The sequence below is a fragment of the Cicer arietinum genome, chromosome 8 (assembly GCF_000331145.2).
Source record: "Cicer arietinum cultivar CDC Frontier isolate Library 1 chromosome 8, Cicar.CDCFrontier_v2.0, whole genome shotgun sequence".
Lineage (NCBI taxonomy): Eukaryota > Viridiplantae > Streptophyta > Magnoliopsida > Fabales > Fabaceae > Cicer > Cicer arietinum.
In genome coordinates this window covers 26,444,890-26,469,292 of record NC_021167.2, presented here as the reverse complement: position 1 = coordinate 26,469,292, position 24,403 = coordinate 26,444,890, and the positions used below count along the sequence as shown (strand labels likewise).

Sequence of the window (24,403 nt, the reverse complement as noted above, 5' to 3'; positions counted from 1 at the left end):
ATATATAAAATATCTAATTATTTAGTATGTAAATCAGATCAATTTATTCTTATACATTGACTAAATAATTTTAGTGATCATGTACTTTATCGACATAAACAGTTTTATACTATTAATTAATACAAATTATTAGTTAAATAATTATTTTATGATATTAATTACAATTATATAATAAAATGATAAAATTAATTATTTTTTATTAATTATCAATATAAAATTAATTTACATGAATAATGTATAATTTTTTCCTTCTAACTAATATTAAAAGGTATCACTAAAATTACAAAATGGTATTAGATTCACCATCCCATTTGATTTATGATATATTATTAATGAGTAAAAAATATATTTTTATTATATTTATAATATTTATTAACTTAAATTTCAATACATTCTAAGACAAAAAAAAATAAAAAATAAAAATTTCAATACATTCTCAACATTACCAATTTTATCTTATTGTAGTACTCTGAAATAACTTGATTAATATACTTTACAAATTTAGAAATTATTTTAAAATATTAATAATACATAAAACTAAATTAATATATACTCTTAAAATTTCATGGAGAAATTTAGATATTTACTCCACACTCTCTTCTTTGTACAAAACTAAAACTAGTCAGTTCCATTCTTTCCACAAACCAAGTTTCACATCATGTTTCATTCTTCTCTTTTCTATAACTTCTTAAATCTCAACAATTAACACACTCACTCTCTCTCTCAAACTTTCTCTCTCTAAAATCTAAATCATGCCTATTATGACTGGACAAATGAAATGGAGAAGACCCATAAACAAATTAAGACATCCCATTTCAAATACTGAACACCAAAGTTCACAGCTTTACACCATAGTCCAGACCACTAACTGCAAATCCACAATCTCCAGTCTCTTTTCATCTTTCTCCAACAACAACACACCCAATGAAACCAAACATAACATTAAACAAAACAAAACAAAAAACAACAATGGCAATACCAATTATTTCAGAGGACTTGGCTGCACCACCGGTACATCGCATCAGGTGTCAGTACCGGCGGTAATTAGCTCCTCTGAAGATTGGCAAGGGAAGAAGAACAGAAAAAAGAAACACAGAAGGAACAGTAACAGTAAAATCAACAAAACATGTCATGGTGTTGTTGATGATGTTCCTTTTCAAAGTTCTTCTTCTTTTGGTGCTACTACCTGTGTTGATTTTCAAGATGTTTGGTGTGGACCTGGAATTGGGTTTTCATCTGATGCTTCTTCTGTATCTGTGGATTGTGTTGTGGCAAGAAAGAATCTGTCTTCAAGAGGAAAACTTGATGGGGAAAGGATAACACATAGGGAGGTATTTGTAATTTCTGGCCAATGATCCTTTCTATTGAATGTTTTGGGTGTCTTAATCTGTTGAAAAGTTTGGTTTGTTTTCTTCTTCTTAATCCTAAGTGTTCTTGTGTTGTGTGTCTAATTTTGTTGACCAAGAAAATTTGATTAATTGATTTTTTAAGCATACGCAGCAATAGTAATAAAGTTTGCATTTTTTGTTTGTTTTGGTTTTGAATTTATTTATCATTGTGTCAATCTTCATAACATAGTTGGTGTATTAAGTTAGACGCCGACACTTCAGATTGAAGGCATATTAAGTGTCTCACACATACATATGAAGTTACATTCAATCACTTCACTTTTCTCAAATTATTAATGCGAGTTTATGTGTTAGGGTCATGTCTGGTGTCTGTATTTCATATTTTTAAAGTCTGATATTGATCTGACGGTCCAAATTAGGTATTGTGTGATTGCGTGAATGCATATAATTAATATTTGAAAGAAAAAAAACCGAAGTAGTTAGGCTAAAATGGTAAATGAAAGCACCGAATTCAAATCTTAGTCAATACAACACTTAATCAGACTTTACTTACATCTCTACTGCATAAAATAGTTTATGAAAAAAAATCCTTGTTCAATTTCAGATAATTTTTTTGTTTTTGTTTTTTGTTTTTGTATTTTATTTTGAGGATTTTCAATAAGTGTTTTCTGATCAATAATATCATGCGTGCACGCCATCCATTTATAAATTTCACACGTATATGAAGATTTTTAATTTGATTGATTTAATGTGGACCCCTTGAAAATAAGTATAGTGATCAAAGAATTTAAAAATAAATCATGATACACAATAATTTATCACTTGTATTATTATCTTTATTTTGTTTTATTATATATAGTGCATGACATTTACATGTTGATGATTAGTTATGGTTTTTGATTCATTTGTTTTGTTGTGTTTAAGTTTCGTGATTGTTTTGGTTTCTACTACTTATTCTTATATACTCTAACTACGTATTTCTTGATGCAAAATACTAATAATATTAACAATTAACATTGGTTGTTGCAAAAAAAAAATTGCAGCGTTCGTCTTATTTTGGAAGACGCAGTGTTAATCCGGAAAATTTATCTTTTTTGGATGATGATGATTCTGATGTTTTCTTAGCACAACATGGATTAGAGTCTTTTGGTAATGGTAGATTTTTTCGACATGCTTCGCATAATTCCTCCGATGGTCTTGCTGAGGTTGGTTCCTTACTTTTTCATGTTCTTTTGTTGGAAAAGTTTATAGAGAAACTTAAGAATTAAATTATAGGTTATTCATCTGGCGAATTCTACGATAGACCACTTTAATAGGTGGTTTATAGTAGACTAGTACTAAAAAATCGATCGAAATTTTAACGACATCGGATGAATTTGGTATATGGTCTCTCATTGAATTTGATTTGATTGAAGATGTTAAAGTAGTTGTATCATTTTTGGAACTAACTTAAAATGATGAAGTTCTGAAATTGTAGCTAATTTGGGTCTTGCAATGATTTGAGTTAGATATAGTTAAAATACTCTGCAATCACTATAGATAAGATCTTAGCTGTTGAATTAAGATCAGAAGGTTCATATTTCGAATACAAACTGTTTGATCTTGATTTAACAAGATAAACAAACATGTACTTAAGAGCATTGTCTTCAATATCTTGATTGTTGTTTGTGCTTTGAAGATAATGATAATTCAAGGAAGACTAATGGGGGGACGATTTAATTCACGCGACCAATTTAGAGACTGGAGACTTGATGTTGATAATATGTCGTATGAGGTGAGTTCTTTATCAATTTATGATGTCTATTTTTTATTCTTAATATTGTGATGATTATCGAGGGCGAGCCTTGATGCAACAGTAAGGTTTTTGTCTTGTAACCACCATGGCAGATTTTTTTGACGATCGCCATAGGCAATTTGTGAAGAAATGCCGGCCTATGGCCGCAATGGCGTCTTTATATTGCCGATTTTTTGCCTTTCTCCATATTCTGCTATCTGCCATTGACAACACTGATTGACCTAGTGTGTGTCCTTTTGTCTTGATTTTATATATGTTCATCGAAATTTGTCGTTTGTTTAAACAGCAATTGCTTGAGCTTGGTGAGAGAATTGGTTATGTGAAAACTGGACTTAAAGAAGATGAGATGAGGCACAACATAAGGAAAATCAAGCTTTTGATTTCAAATGATACATCAAAGCAACAAATAGACAAAAAGTGTAGCATTTGTCAGGTAAATTTTTTTTAAAAAAAATTAAGTTTCATAAAAGATTCATCATATTACTTTATAACATTCACTTTCTAAGCTTCTTAAATATTTATGTTTAATTTAATTAATATAATGTTAATGTAACTTTCTTGTTTGTTCAGGAGGAGTATGAATTAGATGATGAATTGGGAAGGTTAAATTGTGAACACAGCTATCACTTTCATTGTATAAAACAATGGCTTGTGCTTAAAAACTTCTGTCCAGTTTGTAAGCAAGAAGTCGCGGTTCGACATTGATTCGAGTGGCGAAACCCTAATGATTTTATTTTTCTTTCTAAATTGGTGTATAGTTTTTCATTTGCAATCTTTATTTGTTACATCTTTTATTAAATCTTTTGGCTTCCTTAGGGAGATTTGAAAACATATATATGCTTTTGTATATTATATACTCAAAAGTGGTTCTTGCTTGTGAACAAATTATCCTCTTTTTGTTTCTCCTTTTTACTTTACTCATGAAATTGGTGTTTGAATGCTCTTCATTGTGTTTTTTCTACTTTATTTCATGCTTTGTTTTGAAATTTGAATACAAAAAAAAGAAAGTTAAAGGAGCACTTACGATTATTCCTTTATGCACTTTGTTGTTCTAGCTATGACTTTTATTGGGGAACATGCATGCACCTAATTTGTGACAAAAAAAAAAAATTGTAATGAAAGCATTGGTTTGCTTTTAAGCGAGGTTACAAAATTGGAGATTTGTATTCATTGCACTTTATACACTTCAGATTTGACGGCATATCAAATTTTTGATACTGTGACACCAACATATGTAGTAACTTTCAATTTCTTTTAATTTTTAAATTATTAGCAATGTTAATTTGTCAATATCGTGTTTGTATTTGTGTCAGTATTTCATAATTTTAAAGTGAGTTGTTCACGTTAGAAGAATTTAACCCTTTATAAATATGATTTCACTAAAGTGAGGAAAATAAAGAGTTTTATTCTGAGGAACTCATGTCATAATGTATCTCTAACATCCATTAATAATTTTCTAATTGATGGATGATAATACTTATTTTATTCAGAGTTGTTCACTTCATAACGCTAATCTTGAATAAAAATTGGACACTTCTATTCTAAACATTTTATCATATTTTAACAAAAACTGATCAAGTATATAATTAGTGCATTCCAAAAATGTTAACAAATATCTTTAAAAAAATAAATTTCATTACAACTTCACTTCCAATGATATTGCAAAGTCTTACAATTTAATTACAAATAAAGGCTAATAATTCACTAATACTTTTAGTGCAACCAGCACATGATTTGTGTACTCTATTTACATTTACATGTGTGTACATGTTCTTTTATAACTAAATACAGAAACTTATGCATCATTTAGGATCTTGAAAATCCATCTTTTCTATGAGGATCTTCATATAGATACATAGAAGAATGGTATTTAAAAAGATCAATGGATTAAGCCATGTCATGATGAATGAGGAATTCTGTTATACATGGATACAGTTCATCTGCGGCCTGCAATTGGAATGTAAAAGTAAAAAGGTTAAGAAAACTCATTTATAAATCTCAAGTTGCTTGTGTTACAAACAATGCAAATAAAGAATTTCGGATTTATTCTTTTTTGTTTATTGTTATATAATTATATATATATATATATATATATATATATATATATATATATATATATATATATGCTCCAGTTTGAGGAAAAGTGTTAAAGACGATACAAAGAAGGAAAATATGGAATGATCTTACCGATCGGCCACCCACTAAGTCATAATGGGCATAATGTGGACCTCCAAACTCTCCAAAGACTTTGTATGTAACAAGCTCCTTGCGAATAAGCTTCACCGTTTCTGCTTAACATTAATGATTATGCTCATCATAAAAAGAAACTATTTTTGTTTCTAAGAGACAGAGAGAGCGAGAGATAGTTGAGCGATTAATCGATTAGGTAGTGAAGTTTTAATACCGTATACAGCTTCGGGCGGGCAGATTAAGTCTTGGTCACCAGCAATTGCTAAAATAGGAACTTTACTTTTGCGGAGATGATCTTTGTAGATGAATGTTCCACTCCTGTCGCGTAAACCGCCTTCTTGAAAGACTGTTTTTAACTGCAAGAGAAGCTTAGAAGGCACGGTACCTGCCAATCATGGTAGAGTCGGCAATTGTTGATCACTCAATATTTAGGAAGAGGAGAGTTTTCAGAGTTTACATGTTTTAAGAAATTGTATTAAAAGTGTGTTGTCAAATAACAGCTATAACATAGTAGCAGAATTTAAATAGAACGATATTTAAATGCCAAACTACAAAAATGCCAAACTAAACGGTGTAAGATCTAATATTTATATATTATATATAAGACTGCAAACGAAAACCAAACTATTAGTACTTTTCTGTTTATGGATTTGATGACAAGAATGACATTTATATAAGATTGCAAGATATGACATTTATATAAGATTGCAAGATATGACGTGTTAAGAGGCAAATTTTAAGGACTGTGCTTAAAAATTACTCGGAACTCTAACGACGATCAGCAAAACTCTTCAGAAGTATGTTAACAGTTCTCTCTGTCTATACGCTTGAGACAGTAACCTGACTGGTTTCAGGTTGGCGACTTGAGTTTGGGAGACACATTCATTTGAACTGACTTTTATCGAGTCATTGTCTCAACCATAAAGCTTAAGAGCGAGGAGTGTCATTGATCTTCATAGGTGGTCTACCGTAACATTCGTCTATGTTAAGATTGAATAAAAGTTGAAAAGCAAACAAACAGAAAATTAGGAACTTACAGAAGTTGTTCAAAACAAGTTTCTCATACAACTTTTGATCCATCATGTCTTGAGCTGAAATCTGAGAATTTAGCCAAGATAAAACATACGGCGGATTTCTCGCGAGAGGATAAGCGGAAGCAATCAGTGGACCAACTGGAATAACCGGAACATTTAACGCCTGAACAGGTTCTACCTGCAAACAAACAAGTAGTCAACAAACATATATCACCGACATCGAATAAAATAAATGAACTTTCTTTTTTTTCAAGTCAGTTCCTTCTATCACTTGCCAGTGGTAAAAGCCATTTGAGAGATGATCTTGAAGATGTGTAGTCGAGCGATGATCCCAATGTAACGATCGATGCAAATGCAGAATCCTTTCCATCAAAATCTGGCAAATAGTTTATATAAAAGCAATGATGAATAATTGATCAAGAATCAATGTAAAATACAAAAAGCATTGATGATAAACAAGCTTGCAGCCTCGTAATTACAGAAGTTGAAGAAGAAACAAAACAACAGTTCGGTTCGACTTACAACAACGCGAGAGCATTGCATACAACAAGATACCTCCCATTGAGTGACCAATTGCCAACAATTTCCCATCCCTTGGTTGGCACTGAGCTTTTATATACTCCATCTATAAATGATAATTAATGAAAAATAACTTATAAACAACGATTATCTTCATGTGTGTTGCACGAGTGTTAAATACTAGTGTATGACAAATGAATGTCACCTCACCGCGGCAGGTACATCTTCTTCGAGATAATGATCGAAGTCCCAATCATACTTGACGATCAAATCGAGCTGTTTCTGAAATTCTTCGAAAGTGGCGGTAAAACGGTCAGGAAACTCTAAAATTCGTGCTGGGAAAATTTGTTGACCTTCAATCATAGTTTGAAATCTCCGATTGAAATCCTTGATTAGATTAACAATTGCAGAGTTGTGTCTCCCTTCCAACAAATCTGAAAAACACTATCTTTTACTTTGTTAGTATTCATATAATATGATTCATATAAAGATACAATGTTAAAAATGACAAGCTCACAAGTTTTACTTCACTAACCGTCGCTGAGAAAGCTCGCAAACCTGTCTGACATTCTTGTAAAAATCTCCATCAACCTCGATGTTAGCCGTAGTTCGTCAGATTTAGTTACTGCCTCTAATCCTCTTGTCTTCATTTGAGAAACTTCTGATTCAAAGGAAGCGCTGAGGTTCTTAAATTCCAATTCTCTTTCGAAATCACTGCTTCTGCCATTATTGATTGCAGAATCTATATCAGACGAATTCTTCAGACACTTCTCATCTTTTTCTGAGCTGTCTGCATATGAGCTCAACCCAGCACCTCGAACCTCAAGAGTCCATGTATCGAATCCTTGCGCTGACATGTACCGAGCAAATGAAGACTGATCACAAATAACATGCACTTAGCAACACTGATCATAGATTACACTAAACTATTATTGTCAATCATAAAAATGCTTATGATTTAAATTTAGGCGCACAAATTTTACTTCTACAAATGTTTTAAATTGTGGTCCGCAATCGCAGCTACAGCTACAACATCATGGTTTTCGAATTAAGTGAACTGCATCGCGAGTTGCGACTACATTTGTAACCGCATTGTCCACAATTTTCTATAATATCAAGGATCACGATGTAACTGCGACGTCACACTATTGCAATTTAAGGTATATTTGAATTGGTTTATTTAAGCTTATTTATTGATATAAGCACATATCAATTGTTTAATAAAACTTACGGAAACACCTTATGACATGTCCATAAGTTTGTTTTTATAAGCCCTCTAAGATAACTTATGGAAACAACATATAACTTATATAAAAACAGTTTAACTTTATGTTATAGAAATAGCTTATATGTAATTAAGTATATGATAAGAACTTAGGCTATAAACACTTATAGTTGTTAATCCAAACAAGACCTTAAAATGAATGTATGATGCTATGACTATGAGATTAATGTTTTCGTCATTCTCCAAAAGATAAAATAAGTTGTGTTGGTTTTCAATGGAAGAAACACAATCACCTCAGGAGATAGATCATATCCAATAGCATTGGTTGCAACCCCTGACAATAACAAAAGTGGGTGGTTCCTCAAAGGAGCCTGCAAAACACATAATACAAAGAAATTAAAGAGTATACACCCAAAGTATAAAAAAGTTTTACATTGACATTCAATGAAAACTCACTCATTTGCCACATCAATCCACCTTTATATGGTTATTTTGAAACCAATAGTGTGACATAGAAACATGGTGGTCTTTTATTAGTGGTCAGCGTAAAATTGTTTCACATTAAGTGTAAGACCATTAAACTCATACAAAATCTTATACCTTTAACAAAACCTTAACAGATTCCCCTTACAATTTCAAAAATCTTAACTTAAGACAACGACAATAAAGTCTTATCCCACTAAGTAGGATCGGCTACATGGACCAAACGAAGTCATAACGTTCTATCATAAAACATGTCTCTTTTCAGCTCATCAATCTCTAGATCTTCCCTAATAGTTTCTCTTATAATTTTCCTAGGTCTTCCCATGTCTCTAGCTATTTGACAAACCTCCATTTGATCCACTCTCCACACTACAAAATTTACATGCCTCCTTTCTAGATACCCAAACCACCTAAGTTGAATTTCTACCATCTTTTCTACTATAAGTGTCACCCCAACTCTCTCTAATGTTGTCATTCTTAATCCTATCTTGTCTAGTCTTTCCACACATCCAACGCAACATTTGCATAACTGCTACACTTACTTTATCCTCGTGTTGGTTTTTTACCACCCAACACTCTGTCTCATATAACATAGTCGGTCTTACTACTATGCTATAAAAAAAAATCAAAATGCAATACTTCAACAAAAAAATATTATTAGTTGAAAAATAATTTGACACTATTTTGAGAAACTAAAATACAAAGTTTTAAGACCTCATGACCAATCATGTAAGTGACTTCAAAAATAGTTACGACAAAAGTCAAACTTTATTAATGATTTGACGGTTGTGATTCGTTAATAGTGTATATATAAATTAAATTCAAATAAAAAATGCTCAAAGTGAACTTTTTTTTGTTTCCTTTGATCTGCGATAAAAACAATGAAATCAAACAAAACCCAGAAGATATATCATTGCAATAACAAAAGGGTATAAAAAAAAAAACGTAAAGTTGAAAACTTTTTGAACCTTTGGAGAAGGAAGGTAACGCCAAAGAGCAAGTTTCCAATCTGAATTTGAAACAGAAACGCTGTGAAGTTCGTCGGCGGTGCATATAGATTGAGAATTTGCGTCTTTTCTTTCCCAATGCTTCTTCGCCGGAGACCCTCTCCGGCAGTGATAGTGCGAAGAGATGATTCGGGTTTCATGTTTCGGGTCGGGTCGTGGTGGTTTGATGTAACAGAATGCAGTGCCAATGTCGTTGAGAAGCATTTTTATTTTTATTTTTTTCTTCTTGTTTTCTTGGAGTGTTTGGTACTAGGTTGTTGTTTAGTTCGTACTAAAACTATTTTGTTTTTTATATAATTTTGATATATTATATTATTTTTTAGAGATTTTTTGAAATTATACATCATAAGAGTATCAAATACAAAAATTTAAATTTTTTTAATAAATGATTAAATATAAATTTTTAAGTTTTTGATACTTAAAAAATCATATATAATTAATCTCTCTTTTAAAAATTTTAACATACTGAAAAAAAATTATTTAAAAATTTAAATGATAAATATAATTTGACTTAAAAATAAAAACAAAAAACAAAGCTGAGAATTTTTTAAAACTAAAGATGATAAATTATTTTATAGGAATTAAAAATAAAACTTTGAAATTATACACAAACTAAAAATTTATTTAATACAAAACTAAATCATCAATCAAACACATGAAGTTGTTGCTGATTTTCCTTTCTTTCCTTTGGGGTAAAGCTTTTCCTTGTTGAGTTATTTGAACAAATTTCGTGTTAGACGTTGATGTGGGTCCTTTATACAAAAAGAAGGAAAAGAAAGAAATAATTAATTAGTAGGGTCTCAAACTTATCCACTTTTGAAATAGATAAATTAAGCAATGGTTTGTTTGTTGGAAAAAAATTAATCAAAAGAAGAAAGGTTTATTTATCAAATGAATCAAATAATTAAGTAGTAGTTATCGAGTGATTTCTAAGAACTACTGTGTTAATATAAATCAAATGAATATTATTAAAAAACAAAAATTAGAAATAGTATAAATCTATCGTTAAAATTAAAAATATTCTTCACAAAATACATTTGTGACGCGTCTAAATTTGTTCATAATATATAAATTTGTTTATAATATATTAAAAGAGACTCACAAGTCATTATATTGTCATTTCGTTGACAATTTTGTTACATAATTCTATTTTTGTCAAGTCAATTATACAGTTATGTGTCACTCCAATTTTACTTGTAAATAAACTCTATTTGTAGCTTTACTAAATGTTTGTCCATCATCTATCAATAATACTACATTTTTTTATTAAGTGACGATTTAATCAAAACATTTTTTCTTCCTTCTACAATTTTTTCCATTTTCAAATAGTTTTTTTTTTCTAAATGTTTCGGTCACTTTTTTGCATATGATAGTTCATAATTAATTGGTATTCTTCAACACTTGCTCGCAGTTATGTCTTAAGAGTTGGAAAATGGTATTGTGTGCATTTCTCTCTAGAGGCATTCATCATATTTTTTTCAGTGCAACCAATATCATCAATGATTAGAAACAATGATTTTTCTTTTAAATATATGGTTTCTTATTTGTTTATTTCATGTCTTGTTTTTTTTTCTCATCACATTTTCCTTTATCTAAATTAAAATATTGTTACGTGGAGATTGAAAGGTTTGTGTTTTAAGTTCTAAACTCTAATCAACAATATAACTTAAAATATGATCATTCAACCTTCAATATTATACGCTAATAATTAAACTAAGATAAGTATAAAATATTAACCGCATACAATTCATTTATGCATTTCACATGCTTCATGATTTGGTTATTAATCATTTATGGATGAAATTTGTAAAGTTATATGTTTATCCATGAACAGTTAGTCGCACAATGTGCAGGTCTAAATCTAGTTTATAACTAAATTAGGCCTCGCAAAATTTTAGAGAGGGATTTCAAAATCAATCGCAAATTGTGATGGACTAAAACTCTCACAAAGATATGTAAATTCGTCGCAAATTTTCATCACTAAATCACAATTTTCTAGTAATGAAATTAAACAATGTTGCACCAAAACGACAAACAAAATAATGTCATACTCAAATAAAGAAATCACTACAAACAAAACACGAAAGAAATCTTAATATGTATGTAAACTATTTATTTACATAAAAGAAGAAGAAAATAAAAGCGGGTTAGCTAAAGAGCTGATTTCAAAGTAAAAAATAGATTTAAATGACCTGTTTCTAAAAAAGTTTAGTAAAAAGAAGAAAAGTGAACGACTATTGTTCTATTTATTATTTACTTAGTCTTTTTGTGACAAATGTAAAATGGAATTTTAATTGTGTAATTTATAATTGTTATTGTTGGTCAAAAGTATGAATTAGTCCAAAAATTAAAAGTGGAATTACTTGTAAGGGATCACAAACTAGGATGATTATGAAAGTTGTCTTTGTTATTTGTGATAACTCAAACAAAGTATCCTTAATTTACAGATAGGCAAGACATATAAGTAAGTGCTAAATATGTAAATAAGGATCTTTATGTAGAGGTGGTTGTAAGGCTGATTAAGATTGACAAAGATGTACTTAAAGATGTTCTTCCTTCGATCTCGAATATAAATAATAAAAAGTTTATTTTTATAATTTAGAATATAATTAAAAGTTATTTAACTCTACTACATTTAATATTAGTATTTTTATAATGCTCTTTTATTAATTTAAATTTAATTTTTTAATAACTCTATTTTTAAACAAATATAGAACCAAGTCACACAATAACTAAAAATATTTTACTATTTCTCCATGTATAAATGGCTAATAGTAATTGACTAAGTGCAAATAAGTGCTTATTTAGATTCACAGTGAGTTTATTAACCATAATGGCACCCTAATTTTTTTTAGAAAATTCTAAAATACAGTTTTTTGTTAAAATCATCATCAATCTAAAGATGCACTTATGGATAGTCTAGTACAAAAATTTCATATCTCCCTCTTAGACTTTGCATAAATTAAATTAAATTAAATCATGTTTAAAAAAGTTAGAAAAGAGAAAATTACATATCTTAATTCAGGTTTAGGAAAGAAAATTGCATGTTCTAATCTTAATACACAGCTAGATTTTGTACACACTGCATCCATGTTCATAGATTCCCTTGTTTTCTATGCCAAATACAAAACTTCTGATACAGAACATGTGCATCCTAACCTTATGCAAATTTTTTATCAATATTTCTCATTAATAAATATTACTACATCTGTCTTTAAATATAGCATTTTCTTATAATTTTTTCTTGTCCTTTTTTATAAGATCTTTTTTACTTTTTCAAATGTATTAATTATTTTTTATAAATTTATCCTTAAAAACAATTCTTTAGAAGAATTCTGACTGAAACAGATCAAATTTTACCTATCTCTTAACTAAATTTCAAATTTTCATAATCCTATTTTCTAGAGAACTAGGTAGTTCAGGCAAAAAAAAAATATAAAAGGTAATGGCAACAACTTCCTTATTCAATTAAATGTGATAACCAGAAAAGGTAAGTTTGCAAAATATGATCTTACATTACATGTCATTCATCTTTCATAAGTTCATAGACAAAAGGAAAAATAAACTATAGTTTGTTTTTTTTTATTTTTTTATCGAAAAGTAGGTTCTATATTTGATTCATTAAAAAAATTAAATTGAAATCCAACTAGCTCTCGACAATCAAAAGTCACTAAGTTGGTGAGTTTGACCACCGACGAAATATCGAATGATCGAAATTTCAAATTTTCAATTTTTTAGTCACAGCGCAAGTCGTCCAATCTCTATCCAACAACTTAGATAGACTAACTGTTATGAATATATGAAACTTCGACTACAAGGAATCCAAATCCATTTTAAACTGGCTGTGAAGTTCTATTCGGCTGTTGAACATTCTCCGCCGGAAATTGTTTGGAAGCATCAGATAATGCTGCAGCAGCAGCAGCTGGAGTCATGGATTGATACTGAGGAATCAATGGAGCATTTGTTTGTTGTTGAGTATAGTATACTTGATCTTGCACATTGCCACCACCATATTCATAACCATAATTTGTACCACTAGATGGAGCTACATTAATTTGATGTGGTTGATGATGAAATTGAGGCAAACCAACATATTGTTGTTGTTGAAATTGATTTGAAGGAATTTGAACAAATGTAGAATTTGATGCAACATTTGTTTTGTAAACACTAGGGTTTACCTCACTAGGGTTAGTTGATTGTGTAGGGTAAATAGGTGGAGTAGCATTAATTTGAGGTATTATTGGAATACTAGATGCTACAACATTAGGGTCATTTACATTCATATTATGTTGTAATGTCATGTTATATGGTTGTGTTGATCCAATAGGCATTACATAAAGTGGAAATTGTTGTTGACCAATAGGATGGTGAATTTGTTGTTGTGATGGTGAGGGGTAAACTTGGTAATATGATGAAATTGGAACTTGACTTGTGGTTGTAGGGTGGTGGATAAAGTGAGTGTTGGAATGAACAAATTGTTGTTGTTGTTGTTGATGGAGTTGTTGATTTTGATCTAATTGTGGAGGTAACATGTAATTAGTATCTTGAGATTTGTTGTCTAATTGTGTAGGTTGGACTTGAACTTGGACTTGTTCTTGATGATAAATAATCTTGGAGAAAGAATTTGTAGATGCAATACTACTATCACTGAAAAATATTAACCACAAAAATATAATTTAAAAACACATTATTATCCATCACTTTTTTTAGGTAAAGAAATACATGCAAATGCAAACACATCACTATCACTTGCTAACTTGCACTTGCTAAGTTGATTTCAATTATATTGACACTTCATCTAACATCTATCAACAAAGACTATATAACACCCATAGATATTTTCGATCGAATGTGTGTTTAGTGTCTGACATGTACAAGTATTTAACACCAAATCACTCACACATGTGGTTAAGTTCAACCACTTTTATTTTATGAAATTATTACTAATGTTAACATGTTAGTGTAAGTGTCGTATTTGATGTTTATGTCTATATCAGTGCTTTAGAATATGCAGCACGCCGTAAATTAAGGGAGTTTCTTTTCTCATCTCAAAAGTAATTTCAAAAGTATGTATATTTTCGAAAAAAAAATATAATTTTTATGTCATTTAGAAATATACTTTTGAACAAAAATACAATTTTCTTTTTTTTGTCAGAATGTATACTTTGGACCACATGTGTGATTTCTAAGCTCTCTAAATTTATTGAAAACAAGTGATCCATCACCTAAATTAAAACTTGTAAACTTGATTTTTCTTGAATAGGATATTATACTATTAACAGATTAAAAAACTTTTGAACTAAACCAAAAAAGACAGAAAAAACTATGAACTTAAAAAGGAACCAGAAATATGATACTATGATACAAAAGCATAATACCTTGTAACTGAATCTGGTGAAGGAACACTCAAACCACCATTAGTCCTTGGTTGAACAAGCTGCAATGGTAAAGGCGGTTTTCGAGATCCGATCGAAACTCCATGATCGGATCTTTCATCATCAGAAACAACCCTATTCACATTAACATCACTAGTAGTAATAGTAGTAGTAGAAGAAATTGCAGGCATAGCTACATTAGCAGAAGAAACAACAAATCCATCATTTGCAGCAAAGTTCATATGAGAAAATTTATCTTCTATCATCCCAACTTTGTTATCTTGTTGAAGCCTGCTACCACTATTTTCGTCGACATGAACACGAATCGGAGGCAAATTAGCCATCGAAGGCGACAAAGAAGACGAAGAAGAACTATTCTCTAGCATCGGTGAACCGGGCGTTGAGTTTGAATGCAAAACAACATCAGAAACATTCTTAACCTTGTTGTTATTGTTGTTGTTGTTCTGTTCAAGAAGATTCAATGACTCTGCTACTACACTTTGAGCATCTAAGTTGTTGCTTGAGCCACAAGCAAGAACAGAATCATCAAGATTCAAAAAAGAATCCCCTGCAGCTGAATCTGATACACCTCTTGATAGCATTCCTGAGTTGTTAAGTGCATCAACAAACCATGTTTCTGATTTTGCATCATCAATTAAAGATCCCATTGAAAGTGTGGATTCTGGTTTTGTAAAGAATAGAAAAACTCTTAGTCTTGAAGATGGTTTTGTTGTAGTAGATGATAAACGATCGTATTCTTCGATCATGTTATCGAGATCTTCATCTGTTGTGACTGTGATGAGGTTGTCAAGCTCTTCATTAGGAAGTTGGTATTTAAGAGTAAAGGGTCTTCCATTGAGAATTGTTCGCGAAAGGCGCGAACATAGGTCTTTCAGGGACGAACTGCGATCAACCATCACGATTCGTGTGTCACCACCAACATAACAAAGAGACTTATCATGTGGACGTGGCATGATATGGCCTCCGTAGCTACACATGAGGCGAAGCTTGGCGCCGGGGAGAGTAGGGAGGTGTTCATCATTCGTTGGTTCACCAATGCGTGATCGTGCTGGTGGTGGTGGTGGTGGAGATGATAAAGACTCAATTGAGTCAGGATAATTTTGTTGGATGATATTCGAAGAAAAGGTGGATGTAGCGGTCGAGAGAGGTGGTGGATCCATTAGAATTTGTGTTTTTGTAGAGAATAGTAGAGAGGAATGGAACGGAATAGAATGAAGTTTTTGATCACTCTGCCGAGTTAGGGGCAGAGTGAAAACAGGGGAGAAACAGAGTTAGTGCCTAGTTTGGAGCAGAGTGAAAACAGGGGAGAAACAGAGTAAGTGAAAGATGAGATTCTTATACAAATAGGACTTATTCATTCTTTTTCTCTTTTTTATGTGACTTTACCTTTGAAAAAGCAATGAAAATGAGATACCTTATAAGCAAATAAAGAATCACATACAACTTGTTTGAAGCTGTATTTAGTACTATACAGCTTTTGCTTAAGTATTCAATCACAAGTTTTCAAGGATCAAAAGGAAGTGGAAAAAATAAAAGAAAAATAAATAAAATAAAATAAATAAATCAATTGCAGATTCAAAGAAAGAAGTAAAGTGACATAGGATTACTTGAATTCAACCTTTGGCTTAGCATTTAGGGATGTGTGGTACTTCATTTTCAATGCTGAAATTTTGGTTTTGGTCTTTTGTATTATTATTTATTTTTTGGTAATTTTTTTAATTATTAGATAGAGGAAAGTTAGCTGATGTAAGTAAGTTGCTTAAATTGAAGTTTGAAGAAATTATTTAATTGTTTGGTTTGTCATGAAGTAAATAGTCCAATATTAAAGATTATCATCTTCAATAAGAAAGAAGGATTTTAGGAAAATAACACTTTTGAATTTTTATTGTGTGGTCAAATTTGTTTTAGCAGCCTTACTTTGTTATAAAATGTATAATTTAAATATTAAGTCAACTCTATAAAAAAAATTAATTTTTTATATTAATTTGTTTATTATTTCTTGTCAAATCATATATGCATATTTACTTTTAATGCACCGGTTACTAGTTATAGGTCAATGGTGTCCATCCCTTTAGATTGTCAATGTATATTGGTAGTGTAAATCAAGTTTACTCAGTCATATAATTAAAATTATTAATTTTATTATTTCACTATATAATTGTAATTGTCATCATAAAATAACAATACAACAAACAATCTATGTTGGTTGTTAGTGTAAAACTATTTATACTATCACTACATACTTATTAAATATAATATTACCTGAAAAGAGAGTTAAATAGTCTCTTATAATCAAATATCTTTGAGTTTATATTTAGTTATGAGTCTACTGTTGAGTTAAATTTTATAAAAAAGAGTTTTATTATCTATTATAATTTTATCTGACTCGAGAAAATAAATTTTACAAATGCATGCAGAGAATATTTTTTTATTTATTTAAAAATCATATCAATGAAATATATGGAATTCTTTTTACTACTATTAACGACAATAGTTTGTTTCCTTATATAATCTTTATAATTGCTTCACTGGATATTCCTAAGGGAATTAAAGTAGCACATGCATGTGTCTTGTATTGGTACTTGTGCATACACACTAGTAGTACAAATTTACAGCTTGAATTGGCTGGTTATAATGCAATACAAAGTGTTATTGGAATTCTTCTTAATTTCTTGTCCTTTTTGAGTTGGCTTCACCTCATGCACGAGGGGGATGCTTAAGATGAACACAACCCAAGAGAGCAAATATAGGAAAAGTAACATGGTCAAGTCAACACAAAATAAGGCTACTTGATAGAACTAGTGTAGGATAAATAATCATTTTCATCATTTAATTTTTATGTCTCTAAATATTTTTTTTTAATATTTTTATGAATTAAATTAATTAATGAAAAATATATTTAAAATTTTAATTGTTGAATTAAAGATATATTTGAAATGACTAATAAAAGATATATTTGAAATGACTAATAAAAGATATATTTAAGTACTCCATATAAGATAAAATATGAGTATAAATGATAATTAAAAAATTAATATATATATATATATATCGATTTTTCAATTTTTTTTATATATCATTGGAAGAAAATATATTTTTATAATTTTAATATATTAAAAAATTATTGGGACATCAACTCACACATTTTATATTTTATGGACCAAAATGAATATTTAACTCATTAGTGCCTCAATTTTATATTTATTGAGATTTGAATTTGTACATGTCACTTAATTTGAGATGATGTTATTAGTGCCTCACTTCTTGGTTCTCATATTCATGATCAATCTGGTCCTACCAAATTTAGGCTCTACCAATTTATTTACTATTTGTATCATTTGATACAAAGATCGATAAAATTATATAGTGACTTACTGTGATTTTACAAAAATTTACAATTAAACCATCTTCACTATGAAATCAAACATTCACTTACCTTAATTGCACAAGGCTATTCAACCGTGATAAAGTAGAAGCTACAAACTCTTGCTATCAAATGGAAGTGTGTCTATCTCTTAACCACCGCCAAATAAAAATGCGTTTAGTTTTTGTTAAGTTTCATTTTTAGAAGAGTTAAAAATGATTTTAGAGATATAATATTGATTTTGATATATTTAAATGTATTTTAGTCACTACAAGAAAAAATGTTATTACCTACGGCAAATTTTATCTTTACCCACAGAATGTCCATAGGTAACGTAAAATTACCCACGGATACGAGTTCCTAGCTAAATTGCTCGTAGGAAAATATTTACCGACGGACAAGCCGTGGGACACACTTATTTAGGGATTGTCCGTGGGTAATATGACCCACAGAGTCTCCGTGGGTAACGTTACTCATAGATTTGCCGTAGATAAAATAGTAGATAGTTAGCGCCGGAAAGGTCGTAAGTTACATTACCCACGGACCATCCGTGACAAAGTCTACTATTTTATATTTGATATTGATAATTTTATCCATGAATTGTCCGTGGGTAATGTTATCCATGAATTGTCCGTGGGTAATTCTATGCTCCTGTATTGGAATAATTTTATTGGTTACATATGTTTTTTGTCATTCAATTTGAATCAAGATCCTTTAACTCCTTTAACCCTTAGTTCAAACCTGTTGAACTATCCAACCCCCAGCCCTGATTGAAACATAATTATCGTACTAAATTGTAGCTTATAAAAAACCAAAAAAAATTGTGATGGATTATACTAAACTTGCCTTCCATGAGAAGGTGACATGCTAGTGAAGAAGACTCTAGTCTTGTTAGGTTTCATGTTCATTCTCACCCATCTAACCACACTTTTCATAGCCATGCGATAGGCTTCCACTGTTGACATCTCAACAATCTCTTTTGCTTCATCTTTAAATGAGCCAAGCCTAAAAATTTCAGCCAAGCCTTTGACACCTAAAAATTTCAGTAGACATTATGCTAGTGCTAGATTTTTTATTGTCCTCTTCATATTTCCAGTAAATCTTGGAGTTAATTGATCAATTAAAAGGTTTGTATTAAGGCAATCCAAAACAGTTAATAAAATTGGCCATAGAAATACTGAGTTGTCAACCAAAACCACACTTTCAAAATCATTGGAATAATGGAGCATATTGACAACAAATCTATTTATACACAAGACGATAGAACAGAAAAATTTAGAAATCGTTAGCATGCTACTGCTACCATACAAACCTCCATCTCATCCACAATGGCAGGCTTTGTACGCTCTTGATGAAACTGTCCTTTCTCTATCACCACATGCTCAAGCTTCAACTTGTTGAAAGCTCTTTTTAACATTCGACCCTGTAAACAGACCATGTCATATCCATCTCAATATAATAAGCTACCAGTCATATGTCGTTTACAATTGTACTTATTATATACATAATTTCCAAGTACCTCTACTGATTGAGCAGTTGCGAGCCTGTAAACATGAACAGGCTTTGTTTGACCGATTCTATGACATCTATCCATGGCCTGTAAATCCATTTGAGGATTCTGTAGTACAATGAAGTCGTAAGCATAGTGTAAGTTAAATGCTGTGAAGCAAATAGATAAATGCCAAACAGGAAAAGTCAAAAGTACCCAATCACTGTCATAAAGAATGCAAGTGTCAGCTGCAGTGAGGTTAATTCCCAATCCACCAGCCCTAGTAGAAAGAAGGAAGATTCGGCAATTGCTGTTTGTATCATTGAAGTCCTGGTTCTGCTCATAGGCAGAATGAGAATAAACAAAACATTCAAAAATTTAGCCTCTTCAATTAGTGTTGTGATTAAGAAGACAACAAAAATCTCTCATGCCTATGTTTAAGATATCAGGAGTTGTAACTTGCAAACTACTACAAAAATCTACTCTAAGCTTTTAGGTGTATTTTTTCACGATAGGAGACCTACTTCTAACACATTTTTAAAATTAAAAATACCATTTCTTAGTTATCAATATGATTTATGACTTTGAAGATCATGAAGGGTTATGCATTATAAACTAATTATCTTATTTAAACCTAAAGCAAAACACAATAACAAAAGCACAGATCAGAAAGAAAAAAAAAAACTAATTATCTTATCAGAGTGGTGTTATCCATGCATTGGTACATACCTGCCGTTTCCTATCCTCCAGTTTCACTGAACCATCAATCCTGCAAACTTCGAAGCCTTTTTCACTGAAATAATAATCCATTATATCCAACACTCTAGTCCACTGACTGAAGATCAGAACCTAATAGAAATTGGCAAAGGCAAAGGCCAATGAGTTATCTCTAACAACTTGGCAGTAAAAAAGGAAGCACAAGCAAAAAAACAGCACTGTAAAGCTTACTTTGTGATTTCGTGCAAATAGCCGTTCCAACAATCGGTTTAGCAAATGGAATTTTCCACATTGTTCAATGATCTCATTCACAGGAGGATAAAAATCTATCAAGAAAGCAAATTTCAGCATAGTTTAAGTATCACGGGTCATGAAATCAGTAAACCTATCAAATAACACGGTACTTACATGAACGATCAAAAGCCGATTCTAGGAGGTCAGGATACTTGTTTTATCACACTAGTATTAATACACACTTTTATTTGTGTAACTGTGCAATGCACATACTACTTTTGGATATATCTTGATCTATATATAAACTAATTGGATATATCACAAACACAAGAGAGAGTCCTTAAACAACTTCTAATTCAACCATGTTTTCTGATATTTAACTTTTTTCGCTTCCAATCCAACTAGATCCTATAGATTTCTTATCTCAAAAATTTCAATGCAGAATCCACTATATTTATCACGAGTTTTGTTATGGCCATACTCAACTTGACAAACTTGGAAAATGAGGTTCTGCTTCTGATTGCAATTTTCAATTGGTTTTGTTTAGGAGGCATGTTCCAGCCCTTTGGATCTCTGTCCAAATTCCCAGGCCAGCGTACACCTTTGAGACATTTTCTTATCCAACTAGATCCTGGCATTTTCTTTACATTTCTTATCTCCATTAGTTCTCTCAGACTCACCATTAGTTCTCAGATTCAGCAGTTAACTCACATAACAACTAGATGTAAATAAACAATGAAACTGAACACAATACCTAATATCAAGATGTAAATAAACAATAAAAATGCAAGAGTTAAACATGAACAGAGTACCTAACTATCCTAATTGAACATGAACAGCAACCAAGTAACAGACATTGGTTCGAGAAAGAAGCAGCCATTGTACTCTATGGTTAGGGTTTTCAATACAAATTGGGGCTTTTTCAAATAGACTCCATTTCAGTAAAAATTGATTTCAGAAAATGAAAAGATATTAAAGGAAGATAACTTACCTTAAGAGATAGCGATCATCACGGCGGAGCGAAGCAGGGATGCGGAGGGTTCGGACAAGAAGTAGGGTTCGGACAAGAAGAAGGGAAGCAGCTCGAACGACAAACCCAGCTCGAACGGGAAGCAGCTCGAACGAGAAACCCAGCTCCCTAACCTAATGCGGGACCGGGTTCAGACAAGAAGAAGGGAAGAAGGGCTTAGGGCTCATACAATTTCTGGGTATTGGTTTACCTTATACAATTTCTGGGTATTGGTTTACCTTATGGAAAGAGAAATTTGATACCTTTAAGAAATAGGGTTGGTCTGATCAAGATGTTCTTATGGAAGAAGAGTTGATACCTTATGGAAGAAGAGTTAACATCCATTGATAAAACTAATTTAGTGATGACCTTTTGGGTCAATCAGTTTGGGGACTTTTTTTTAAAAAATTCAACATAATTTTTTTTTTTAAATAAGACATTACCTACGGATAGGTTGTAGGAAACATAATACGAAACTTTTTGGTAAAATTTAAGTTAGGATTGTATTTTTTTTTATTACCCACGGATATTTTAATTTTACCTACGGAATTACCGTGGTAATTAATTAAAAAAAAATATTTTATACAACAATACACACGATTTTTCCGTAGATAACAATTAATTTACCCACAGATTACGATCCGTGGCTAATATTCCGTAGGTATACAAATGTTTTCTTGTAGTGAGTATTTTGTCTCCATTATTGATTTTAATTTGAAATTAGAATTTGAAGATTTTCTTTTTTAAAAAACTATTTTTAACCTTAAATTCATCATTCAACCAACTTGTAAGAAAATGTATTTAAAACATAATTTACTTTATATTCAACTCGTATTTGTCAAAATCAATTCATTCAAAATCAATGTTAGTGCATGTTTGACTTCACTTTTAGAAAAGTCAAAAGTGAAGTTGAAGATTCAAAATTGATTTTAGTATGTTTGAAAGAATTTATTAGAATAGGTTTTGTAACTCTAATTGATTATAATTTTAAGTTATAATTTGTAATTTTTTTTTACTGTGATTTTTATCTTCAAATTTATTGTTAAAGTCACTTTTTTTTTTAATGAAAATTGCTAAAGTGACATTTATGTCAATGTATAGAAAGATAATTTATTTTATCTTAAACTATATTTTAATTAAAATCAATTTTATAAATTAAATCTAATTTTTATTATCTTAAAATAAAGGCACACTTAGTGTACAGTTGTATTTTCGTGAATTTAATAAAATCAAAATAAATCCTTGTAATTTTGACATAACTACCATTTAAGACTTCAATAAAATCATGGTTTTACTGTGAGTTACTCTATGATATTTTAATTAGTTCCATGCTTTGGAATTCGCAAGTTTGTTTCTATATCCTAAATTGTATGCACCTTGCAACTATAATATTTGATTTGGAGCTTAGGACTTTCAACTTTTCTTAACTTTATTACAAAACAAAATGAGAGCTCATTGGCTCGTGAAGAAAAACAAGATATTCAATGCATCTCTTAGAGTTCTTAAAATTTGAGTTAAAAATCTAACACAATTCACAAAATCGATTTTTAAGTTAAAGACTATCTATAAATATTTTATTTTATTTAATGTGAGACTTTTAACAAATGTCAACTAATTCTTAATAGAAAATTTTCTCTTCAATTATGAATATTTTGCATAAGTTAGCATATATTTTTTTCTCTCATACTATAAAATCCTAAATGAGTAATCATCTAGATATATCTAAATTACATAACTTTTGTTTTCTTATAAGAAAATCGTATAACTTATTAATCATGATATATCATTAATATATAATAATTATTAAATCATAGTTATTCTCTATAGATATCGAAGATGTATTAAAAATAAAGTCTAAAAATAAATAAATAATTAAATAATAGTTGTGTACATGAAACCAAAGAAAGACTATTATTCTTAAATAGAGATATCATTGTCTCAAATTCAAGATTAAATAGAGAAAACTATGTATATATTATATTGATAAAATGTTAAATTTTCAATTTCAAGATAAAATTTCTTTTTATTGACTCCTTAATCAATGTCCATAGGACATTCATTAGCAAAGATTACACCAATTACAATTTAATAATAACTGATTTTCTTGAAAATAAACCAAACCTTAGGTGATTTGTGCAACTAGCTTAATGACATATGGATTCCAACCCTAAGAGCCCAAGTCAAGAAAGGAATGCCAATTCTCCCTCCCTTGTGGAGGTCATCTTCTAGCTCCAATTTACCAACGCCACCTTGACAACTTTATGACTTTGACTCTTTTGTTTTGCCTAGTTCAAGAACTAGTAACCATGTGTGTTGAAGAATTGAGAGAAATTAGATTTTATTCTCTTTTATTTTATATTATTATGTTTATTTTTATTCTATCATTATTACTCAGTTTTACTATTGTAATTTTTTTTCCTATATAAACAGCTTAGGGCTGTAATAATAAAACATGAAAGTATTTTGTCTTTTACTTTCTTCATGGTATCAAGAGCTCTGGTTAGGGTTCTGTAAACCTTTCCACAACCATTAGGGTTTGGCTCTCTAACCAACTGAGCTACCACAACCATTAGGGTTTGGCGCTCTAACCAA

General features: G+C 30.5%; 4 protein-coding genes across 6 annotated transcripts; 1 reads left to right on the top strand and 3 right to left on the bottom strand.

The window, feature by feature from the left end:
- Positions 1 to 577: 577 nt before the first annotated feature.
- LOC101488257 (uncharacterized) lies at positions 578 to 4,086 on the top strand. Of its 2 annotated transcripts, XM_004512829.4 has the most exons (5): positions 582 to 1,331; positions 2,393 to 2,554; positions 3,028 to 3,123; positions 3,431 to 3,577; positions 3,715 to 4,086. In XM_004512829.4, exons 1-5 carry the CDS (start codon positions 753 to 755, stop codon positions 3,847 to 3,849), a joined length of 1,119 nt encoding a protein of 372 aa, XP_004512886.1. In that variant the 5' UTR covers positions 582 to 752; the 3' UTR covers positions 3,850 to 4,086. The 2 variants fall into 2 exon arrangements, with proteins under 2 accessions (XP_073220396.1, XP_004512886.1); XM_073364295.1 differs by lacking the exon at positions 2,393 to 2,554 and having other exon boundaries at positions 578 to 1,331.
- A 661-nt stretch (positions 4,087 to 4,747) lies between these two features.
- Positions 4,748 to 9,868, bottom strand: LOC101515301 (uncharacterized). 2 transcript variants are annotated; one of them, XM_073364294.1, is made up of 10 exons: positions 9,564 to 9,868; positions 8,406 to 8,483; positions 7,423 to 7,762; positions 7,098 to 7,321; positions 6,924 to 6,993; positions 6,640 to 6,744; positions 6,372 to 6,542; positions 5,549 to 5,719; positions 5,332 to 5,432; positions 4,748 to 5,091 (listed from the first exon to the last, which is right to left on the bottom strand). In XM_073364294.1, exons 1-10 carry the CDS (start codon positions 9,804 to 9,806, stop codon positions 5,032 to 5,034), a joined length of 1,563 nt encoding a protein of 520 aa, XP_073220395.1. In that variant the 5' UTR covers positions 9,807 to 9,868; the 3' UTR covers positions 4,748 to 5,031. The 2 variants fall into 2 exon arrangements, with proteins under 2 accessions (XP_073220395.1, XP_073220394.1); XM_073364293.1 differs by having other exon boundaries at positions 6,891 to 6,993; positions 9,564 to 9,867.
- A 3,170-nt stretch (positions 9,869 to 13,038) lies between these two features.
- On the bottom strand, positions 13,039 to 16,538 carry LOC101514979 (uncharacterized). The gene is made up of 2 exons (XM_004512826.4): positions 14,981 to 16,538; positions 13,039 to 14,249 (listed from the first exon to the last, which is right to left on the bottom strand). The coding sequence occupies exons 1-2, from the start codon at positions 16,156 to 16,158 to the stop codon at positions 13,436 to 13,438; spliced, it is 1,992 nt and encodes a 663-aa protein (XP_004512883.1). The 5' UTR covers positions 16,159 to 16,538; the 3' UTR covers positions 13,039 to 13,435.
- A 3,109-nt stretch (positions 16,539 to 19,647) lies between these two features.
- LOC113788002 (ATP-dependent DNA helicase DDM1-like) lies at positions 19,648 to 20,886 on the bottom strand. Its single transcript, XM_027337223.2, has 5 exons — positions 20,800 to 20,886; positions 20,581 to 20,700; positions 20,068 to 20,187; positions 19,882 to 19,980; positions 19,648 to 19,785 (listed from the first exon to the last, which is right to left on the bottom strand). The coding sequence occupies exons 2-5, from the start codon at positions 20,659 to 20,661 to the stop codon at positions 19,648 to 19,650; spliced, it is 438 nt and encodes a 145-aa protein (XP_027193024.2). The 5' UTR covers positions 20,662 to 20,700; positions 20,800 to 20,886.
- Positions 20,887 to 24,403: the final 3,517 nt, after the last annotated feature.